General features: G+C 42.6%; 2 protein-coding genes across 2 annotated transcripts in view; both read left to right on the forward strand.

Moving 5' to 3' along the window:
- The window catches only part of LOC122260172 (uncharacterized), a 5365-nt gene extending 3163 nt beyond the window's left edge, over positions 1-2202 (forward strand). Inside the window, exon 1 of the mRNA XM_086551147.1 lies at positions 1-2202. This exon is cut by the window's left edge and continues 3163 nt beyond it. The gene's annotated coding sequence lies outside the window, so the exon portion shown is untranslated.
- LOC122260171 (uncharacterized) overlaps positions 1-2516 on the forward strand; it is a 2948-nt gene extending 432 nt beyond the window's left edge. The window contains exon 1 of the mRNA XM_043027320.2: positions 1-2516. This exon is cut by the window's left edge and continues 432 nt beyond it. Coding sequence (XP_042883254.2) covers positions 1-2066 — 2066 coding nt within the window. The 3' untranslated portion in view covers positions 2067-2516.
- The last annotated feature ends 7484 nt before the right edge of the window (positions 2517-10000 follow it).

Below are 10000 nucleotides of genomic sequence, written 5' to 3' on the forward strand. Positions count from 1 at the left end.
CCTACAAACCTCTAGAAGAAATGGAGTGGCCTACATGTTTCCCTGCTCCACCCAGCAGTCCGAGCAGCACGGGCTCCTCCCCTTCACGAGAGTACCTTCACGAGATTTCACCTTCGCCGCCACCCGACTTCAGGCATGAGACTTCCCCACTTCCACCAGATGATCCTCGACATAACACGGCAACACTCCCTCTGTCTCACCTCTGCCCTCAACCTTCGCCTCCACATCCACGGCCTCCTCATCCATCCCCTTCAGGTGGCTCCTCTTCCCCAAATGGTTTGGAACAACAGAATTCCCCTTCGCCACCGCCAAATTTCCGTTGTGGCATGTCACCACGGCGCGGTGAAGTGCCTGTCGTAGTTAAGCTTGTGTCAGAAGCTCATCAAAAAGCTCATCACTCGCCCTCGCCGAATGGAAACCGAAAGTATGAGAGGCCACCCTCACCACTTGGAGCTCGGCACTATGATAAGCCAACATCACCAGCCGGAGGTCGTCGGTACGAGAGGACGCCCTCGCCGCCTACGGACTACCGGTGGGTGTATGTAAATGACCTGCAGCGTCAGACGTCAGTGTCGCCTCGCTCCGTCACCTCGCCTTCATCCGGTGACCACCGACAATCCTCAGCGTCATCTCCCAGCCAGGCGAGCGTCATCATGCTCTCTCCAGCTAAACTGCAGTACGACGCCATTTCTCACCACTCCCCTCGCCCCGTCGTTCCCCCCACGTCCCCCAACACCTTCAGGCTCCCTAATTCATCAATTTACGGCCAGTCCACATCTTCCTCTTCCACCAACACCTCCCAGCAGGACAGCTCCTCACTCATCCTCTACAACTCATCCCCATCACCTCCTCTCCCCAACCTCAATGACCAGGACTCCCCCCTTTCCCCGAGGTCCGGTGACGTCCGGGAGCTGGTGTCACAGAGACCCGTCACGCCGCCCTTCCCGCTTACTCTAGAGCCTGAGATGTATGAAGCCCCCAGACCCCAGCCTGAGACGCCACACAGTGCATATGATAGCCCTAGACCCCAGCCTGAGACGCCGCGCAGTGTGTATGACAACCCTCCGCCAATGCTGATAAACCGAGACGACCATCGAGTCCGATTTGCGGGCGAAGTTCCAAATGCGGAGAGAAGTACGATGGTGCAAGGGAGAGCAAGTGAGAACCCTCCGACGCCGCCACCCATTCCGGAGTTCTTTGAAAACGACGACGACGATAACGCCATGGCTCCGACGCCTCCGCCGTTACCGAAGTTCTTCGACGCAGAGAGTTCGCCGTCGCTCTCACCGCCCACAGGCGAAGACACGGCGCCTGTGTCACCTACGCATACCGAAATCCGGCATGACGTCTCACCACCTCCGCAGAATGATATGCAATACAGCGATGTCCAAGCAATGTCGGAGCACAAGCATAGATGTTTGTTAACACACCCGCAACTGAGTGTAATACAGGAGAGTCCGTCGCCGCAGTCACACTCTGACAGCGCACATGACAGCCCATCGCCTCCGCATCAGAGACTGAAAACGCCGTCGCCGCCGTCAGAACGATCGGGCGCAGCTGATTCCCAAGGATCTCCCCAGTCGAGTGCGGATGACAGGGAGCCAGAGAGCCCCCCGCCACAGCCACACTTCCATATTAATACAGAAAGTCCACCTCCACAGCCGCCGTTTGACATCCACACAGAAAGCCCACCGCCACAGCCACAGCACGGGAAGGACGACGAATCGTCCTCGTCCTCTGCGACTTCCCCAGGAGCAGTAGGATGCAGCCTGAAAGAGGAGACCTCGTCCTCCACCGCATCACCTCCATCTCACTCACAGCCCACCCTATTGGCTAACGAAAAGACGAAGTCCCTCACGAAAGATGCAAAGAAATCTCCCCCTCCTACATCGAGTGAGAAAGAGTCCTCCGCGACATCTTCAAGTAAGAAAGACAGCTCCTCCTCTCCCTCTAAGAAGAAGGAGGAAAGTAGGCCTACCTCTCCTGAACTGTATTTTAGTCTCCCGGACAACTGGCCTGCGTACCCTCCCTTCCTCTTCGGCGATTCGGACTTCCCACCTCCTTGATTGCACCGTCGAAGGAATAGTGATATTACCATTAATGACTGTAATTGGTGGAAGGCACTGACCGCAGCCAGCGAAGAGAAAGCTAAGACTCGCCAAACTGGTTGTTAGTGAAAATAAGGAAAGAAAAAAAAAAATAGTTTTGGAAAAAAATAAGTGAGTGTGTGATTGCTTACTGTGTTCTTGTTTATAAAAAAGACAAAATAAAAAAAAAACAAAAAAAAACAGGAAGTGATATAAGTAGACATGAAACATATGATATTCATGAAGATAAACAAGTCGATGCTTACATACTGCAAGTGCAACAATGCGTGTTCATAAGTACGTACATTGCTTAAGGAAAGAGGATTCTATAGGTACAAGTGAGCAAGAGCTTTCCATATTACGTAAGTGAAGTGTTCTACAAACAATGAAGTAGTCAATTTTTCAGTGATGTGTTCAGTACCTGCCGGACATGACATGAATTCATACATCTCCGCATAATCTAGACACTTTAGTGACAGACTGAACTCGATTTAAATGCCGAGGGTGAATAATTTTTCATAAAAAAGTGGATATGAACTTTTATCTTTTTATGTTAGACTGGAGAAATGTATTTCTTTAGGGTTGTGATATTACTGATATTTTTAAGATGTTATGTTAACACAAAAAGAAATGTTAAATCCTATGGGAATTAGCGTGTGATATGCATTATACTAGAAAAATGCGAACGCAAGGGAAGTCTCTACTTTAGATATTCGGGTATTACAGAAAACGGATTCACATTGATCGACATGGACAGACTTAACTGTAAATACCAACAAATATGAATGACTATAAATAAAAATGAGCAGAGAAAGAATTATAATTTTTACAAATCAGTGGTCTTTCAGAAGGAATATTCATCCCCTTTCCCCCCTCATTCCTTCGGTCACGAAATAAACGGAACAGAGTGAACGAAGGGAAAGGGGAGGGAACGAGGAGTGGAAGGGTGGACAGGTGTGGGAGATTCACTACACCAAGTGTGGGCGAGCTGTGGGCGCCTCTGTGGGAAAGGGAGTGTGGGCGGAAATAGGGCGTGGCTATGGTCACAAAGTATTAGTTTCGGAGTGTGTCTGGCAGAATTTGTCGGTAAATTGATATTTTTCGAGAATGATGTCATCAACGTTTATATTTCTTCATGATAGATTTTATTCTCTCTTTTCTGTTTGATACGAACAAAAAAACAAAATCTTTCAAGGTCTCCATTGGGATCTGTGTGTATGTGTGTAACGAGGTGTTAAAAAGTGTTACAAGATGTTACAAGATGTTATGATGCTTACATTAAAGAATTATATATATATAAACATAGATATATATTTACTGTTGATGTTTAGATGTCATGGATGACTTCATCTTTTTTTTTCTTCTTCCTTCTTTTTCGTGGCCTGGTCCTTCCCTTCCACTCGCCTCGCCTAGTCTCATTCCTACACTTGCCCCTCCTTCCAACACTTGCCCCTCCATCCTAAACATGTCCCTCCATCCTACACTTGTCCCTCTATCCTACACTTGCCCCTCCATCCTAAACATGTCCCTCCATCCTACACTTGCCCCTCCATCCTACACTTACCCCTCCATCCTACACTTACCCCTCCTTAAACCTGCTCCTGCTCCCTACACTTGCCCCTCCTCCCTAAACCTGCCCCTTCTCCCTACACTTGCCCCTCCTTCACATTCCTCTTCCTTGCCACACTTGCCCTTCCTACTTGAACTAGCCCCTCCTTCCTTCGTACACTTGGCATTCCTGACGAAGCTTACTCCTCTTTTCTTCGTAGATTCCCCTCCTATCTACACTTGCCTTTCCTACCTAAATTTGCCCCTCCATCCTACATTTGCCCCTCCTTCCCACACTTGCCCCTCCTGTCTAGACTTGCCCTTACTTCGTACACTTCTCCTCCTTCCTATACTTGCCCCTCCTTCCTACCTAAACTTGCCCTTCCTTCCAACACTTGCCCCTCCTATCTAGACTTGCCCTTCCTTCCTACACTTGCTCCTCCTTCCTATACTTGCCCGTCTTTCCTACACTTGCCCCTCCGGCCTACACTTGCCCTTCCTTCCTACACGTGCCTCTCCTATCTAAATTTGCTCCTCCTTCCTTCGTACACTTGGCATTCCTGACGAAGCTTACTCCTCTTTTGTAAACTTGCCTCGTCTTCCTAGACTTGCCTCTCCTACCTAAACCTGCCCCTTCTTCGTAGACTTGCCCCTTCTATCTACACTTGCCTTTCCTACCTAAATTTGCCCCTCCATCCTACATTTGCCCTTCCTTTCCATACTTGCCCTTCCTTTCTATACTTGCCCTTCCTTCGTACCCTTGCCCTTCCTTTCCATACTTGCCCTTCCTTCGTACCCTTGCCCTTCCTTTCTATACTTGCCCTTCCTTCGTCCCTTGCTCTTCCTTTCTATACTTGCCCTTCCTTCGTACTCTTGCCCTTCCTTTCTATACTTGCCCTTACTTCATACACTTGCCCCTCCTACCTAAACCTGCTCCTCCTTCCTACACTTACCTCTCTCTCCTAAAATCGTCCCTTCTTCCTGAATTTGTCTCTCCTTCCTAAACTTCCCTTAAACTTCGTTTACAATTTCTTCCAACATTTTTCTCATTCTTTAGATTGATCCCCCCCCCTCCCGGCCCCAGCATAGACACTTCACACTTCTGCGTTTCCTTTCTTTCTAAATTTATCTCCTTCACATTCCTCTTCTCATATGGTCTTTCCCTTTTTCTCACTTTGTTTCATTATATTTTTTTGTTCTTATACTTGTTTGATTGTCTTTTTTCACTCTAGTTTGGTTCTTGGTTATTGAATTTTACTTCCAATTTAACTGAAACTGCAATTAGTATGTGAATGCACCTGTGAGGTTGGTGATGACTAACTGAATGCAATATGTCCGAATAACATAGTTGTATTTCATTATCACCAAGTTGACGGTTGTCAAATAATGATCATCCCCAACCTGTCAGTTGTTAAATGAATAGATCGATAGTCAAGAATATATCAATGAAGTAGATGCATAATCTGATCTAGATCGTCCTTGCTTACGTTCCTTTAGCTCTTACATCCTACACCTTCCCTCCTCCTGTACGCTCTACTTCTCTACTTGTACGTAAACCTAGTAAAACCTCTTCCTTTGCATTTCTCCTCTCGTTCTACGTTTCCCATTCATTTTTGCTCTTACACCTTTTCTCTTCCAAGCTCCCCTTCCTACTGTTCGTTTTACAAATATTCCTTCCGCCTTTCCTAATGTTTGACTCTCCCTCCACAGACATGTAAAGGTGTTAAACCCTTTGTAAATAAGCTCCAATCCTTTTCATACTATCGCAACGCCCCCCTTCTCATAAGTTGTTTCCTTCTTTTTGTCTTATTCTATTTTTTTTTTCTTTATTTTTCCCCTTAACACTAGATCCCGTCTTCACACTCGCTGACCCGCCATCTCTCCCCAATAGCGAGGTCAGAGAGGTCAAGGCGCAGGATGGTGGACTATTTTTTTTTCCTTATCTTTCATTTATTCCTATTTCTCGTAGGTTCTCTCTCTCTTTCTACTTTTTCTCTCATTACATTTTTCGTTTTTTTTCCTTTCTTTAAATTCTACTTTCCTGTATTCTTATCCCTCTCCCTTTTCATCTACTACATTTGCCTAATTTCAATGTGTACCATTTTCACCTTCTTCTTGCACAACAGTATCACTGTAATGTATATGTACAATCTATCTTTCCCTCCTCACCATTCACCCTTCTCCTCAAGTTCTCTATTTTAATTAACCTCTTATGACCCTCTTACCTGCCCCCTCTCCTCTCTTCACCATTCTTAGGATGATAAGACTAGGTAATTTTCCTAAATCAAATCTCCCCTCCTAGTCACCCCTCTGCATTTCACTCTAAAAAACAAATTTGCGTTTTCACCTCGAACTATCATATGTGCTGATACACTGATGTATAAGTTCTACATAACCGTACCTGCAGTAAATCTACACACAACAATACTTGACACAATACATATAACACACCGTAACCACAAACAAATAATAATGATGATTAAGAAAGATACAAAACCCCCTTTTTTTCTTCTTCCTATGCTTATTTTTCTTTAATAATGCCGGAGTCCGACAAATTTCCCTTAAACCACATCTGCACGTTAATACAACCTGCAGTCACATCCACGATCGCACGAAGTGACACCAACACACACCAACAGAGAACTTCTAAAGTCTGACCAACTGTTCTAGGGTCTCAGAGAACTCACAGAAGGCCCCGAGATCTAGTAACCAAGTCTAGCATCTCACAAAGGGTCTTACAGTTTGAAAAACAGCCTTGGGCTCTGACAAAAGCACCTAGAGTCTGTTAACAAGTCTAGAGGGGTAGTCCCAAGGGCTTGGTTATAGCCCGAGGGTCTACCTAACAGACCAAAGTGTTTAAGGGGCAATGCTAGTCTAGATGATGGTCCCAATTCTGGAAAATATCTATAAAATCTGACATAAAATCGATGTCAAATCCGACAAATGTGTGTAAATTTTATATATATATATATGTATATCTCCACTAACATGTTACTCCGATTAAAATAGGGGAAGTGAAGACCAAAAAAGTGTATGTTCATGTAAATAAAGACTGATTTATTAATAAAAGAAAGCCAATTTATTAATTCTACTTTAGTGATAGATTAAGCAGTCTCTAAGGACAGCAGTCAGCTGACTAGACCAATAGTTTGATGTGAAAAATAAGAATTAAACACAAAACCTCGATAGTTACAACATGTTGATGTGTCTCTGTGAGATATTATGTGACAAGTGTTATAATATGTTACATTTATATGTAAAGTTTAATAAATATCTCTTGGATAATGAGTCTTTCTGATAATGACCTTTTGTTCTTCGTCAACTTACTTACCTACTAGTATTTTCTGCTTGCTAACAGAGAACACTACTTTCGTATGTGTATTTTCTGTCTTTCTTTTTCTCCTTTAACTTCTCAACATGTCAAGGAATTATTAAAGTCTATGAACAGGAGGAAAGTGTTTCTTGCTCAAGAAGCAAGACTAAATAAAGCAAAAAGAAAATGAGAAACGAGCGAAATACTCATCCATCTTCTGGCCTTTTCAGGACCGTTGGGGAAAAAAAGTAAACAGTTTATTTCTGTTTGGCCAGAAGTTTTCGTCGCTGTGATTAAGGAAGAGATTAATTAACCTAAAACGTCATTACCTTCTCATCTATTTTGCGTCTAATTAAAGATTTTTTTTTCTGATTCTTTTCCAGAAAAAAGAGAAAAAAGTTATGTGTCAGGATACATGGACACGCGTCAGTCACACATGCTGGGGATTTAAAAAAAAAGTTTTATTTTCAATCCCCCTTTCTGTCAAAAGTCTTCGGTGTCTCTCTCATTTCGTCATAGAATCTGTTGTTGTTAGGCATTTATAAAGACAGTCTGTCATACACTATTCACATTGATTTCAAAACAAAAGGGTATCAGATTTTTTTTTTTTTTTTTTTTTTTTTTTTTTTTTTTTTTTTTTTTTTTACACATGCAATGGCTACAGTTAACAGGAACTTAATTCTAGACAAATTCCTTTCTTCTCTCTTAATCCTTAATATTTACGTTTTATAAAAGACAGGTAAACATATGTTATCCACAGTCATTTCACAACAAAACTGAAATCACAGAATCTTTACACAACCCAAATAATGTTTGCAGCAAAGGCCGGAACACAACCCTGAACTAAGGCATTCTAATCTCGAACAAGCGAAGCATATCATCGCTGTAATTGCATGCAAACATCACACACGAGTGCTAGACCCGTGTTCACATCATATTTTGAAACGGCTTCGAGTAACAAGATGTTTCCATCACCGTTCTGATATCCTAGAACAGGGGAGTAACTGTGCAGAAACGTTTCGCTGTAACAAGGAAGTATCCTGGAGTCAAATTCGATGCCGTAGCAATAAGATGTGTTTGCTTGCACGGTCTAGCAATCCTGGGTAACGTTTCAGTGGGTGCTTTAAGCTCTATGGCAATGACATTTATGGCTAATAAAAAGATAAAAATTGTTATATTGATCTATAGACATTAATTGTTTTTACTTTTTCAGGTGTTTAGAAATATCTTCAATAAAAAAAAGGAGACATAAGAAATATGTTTTATCTTTATATACATCACAGGTATTCGTCCAAAAATTCTGTTGTGCCATTTATTGATATGAAATGTGAGCAATAACAAACGAGTGGCAGCTGGAAGGATCCTCCTGTGTGCAAATATAATTCAAATTGGTTTCCCCTTAGATGACACTCGTTGAAATTGAGGAGTTCCGCTTTCTCTTCAATTAAAGTCAGTTAACATGACTTCACTTCACAACAATTGATAAATATATATTGATGGCTTGATTGGCTTTTTCATGTTAGCGGTCGGACACGCAATGCATAGACAAAAATAAATAAATAACTAAGAGTGAGTAGATATTGAGTGAGAGTATACTTGTTTATATATATTGAGGTGTACTTTTTCATGTAGCTACATTTTGAGTAGTGATGTTTATTAGAATTGAGATATTTAGAATATATAGTAGATATATATTGAATTGTGGGGGTGGGTGTGTGGGGGTGTGTGTGTGGGAGGGGGTGTGGGGGGGGGTGTGTGGGAGGGAGTGTGGTTGGGCTGTGTGTGGGTAGGTACTTGGGAGATGGATAGATTAGATTGTAGTGAGAGGTAGTGTGAGTGTTTGAGAGTGATTAGTGAGAGAGAGTTTAGACAGATGACACACTATCACCACATCTCTTAATCACTCTCTCACAACAAACAAAAACACACATCACACATATGTTTGTTTTAGAGTGATAGTTTTGTGAGTGTGAGTGTGTTTGATATGATTGTGATGTTAAGATAATAGAGAGTAGTATGGGGTCAGAGTCTTTATATCTAAATGACATTTGAAGAGAGTGTACTTATGTGTGAGTGTGTGTGTGAGTGAGAGAGAGTGTGTGTGTGTGTGAGTGTGTGTGGGAGTGTGTGAGTGTGGTGTAGGAGTGTATTCGTGTTGTAGTGTGTAGTGTGTTTAGTGTGGGTGTGTGAGAGTGTGTGTGTGAGTGTATGTGGTGTGAGAGTGTGGTGTGAGGGGCTGTGTGTAATGTTGTGAGTGTGTCGTGTGTGTGCTGTGTGTGTGTGTTTGTGTTTGAAGTGTGTGTGTGTGTGTGTGTGTGTGTTTGTGTGGGTGAAAGAGTTATGTGATTAGTGTGTGTGAGTGTGTGTTGTGTGTGTGTGGTGTGGTGTGTGTGTGTGTGTGTCAGTCAGTCTTGTGTAGTGACGTGAGTGAGTGTGTAGTGTGAAGTGTGAGTGTGTGGAGTACTGTGTGTGTGTGAGAGAGGGTGAGATGTGTGTGGGTGGAAGTGTGAGTCGTGTGTGTGAGACGTGTGTGGCTGTGAGGTGTGTGTAGTGTGTGTGTAGAGTGAGTTTGTGTTGGTGTGTGAGCGGGCACTGCGTAGGGAGCGTGAGAGCGTGAGTGCGTGAGTTACGTAGCGTGTTTGACGAGTGTGTGTGAGAGGGTGAATTATTGTGTCAGACAGTGTGAGTGTGAGTGTGAGTATTGAGGATTTCGGAGAGAGATCGTGGTCAGAGGGAAAAGATGAGTTAGAGCGTTATAGAGACGTTTGTGTGAGTCGTGTGTAGAGTCGTGAGTGATACACATTCATTGAGTGATAGTTATAGAGATATATACATATTATTAGTGATATATATATATATATAGATATACATACATATTGATTATATATATATATAGATATATATTATTATATATATATTGTACACTATATATTCATATACAGACAGATAATACTATGACATACATATATATATATACTATATATATATATCTAGATTATATATATATATATATATAATATATAGTATATTTAATATATCGTATATATATATA

The sequence above is a fragment of the Penaeus japonicus genome, unplaced genomic scaffold (genome assembly GCF_977035675.1).
Source record: "Penaeus japonicus unplaced genomic scaffold, GWHDUDI00000001_assembly GWHDUDI00000024, whole genome shotgun sequence".
NCBI classification, from domain to species: Eukaryota; Metazoa; Arthropoda; class Malacostraca; order Decapoda; family Penaeidae; genus Penaeus; species Penaeus japonicus.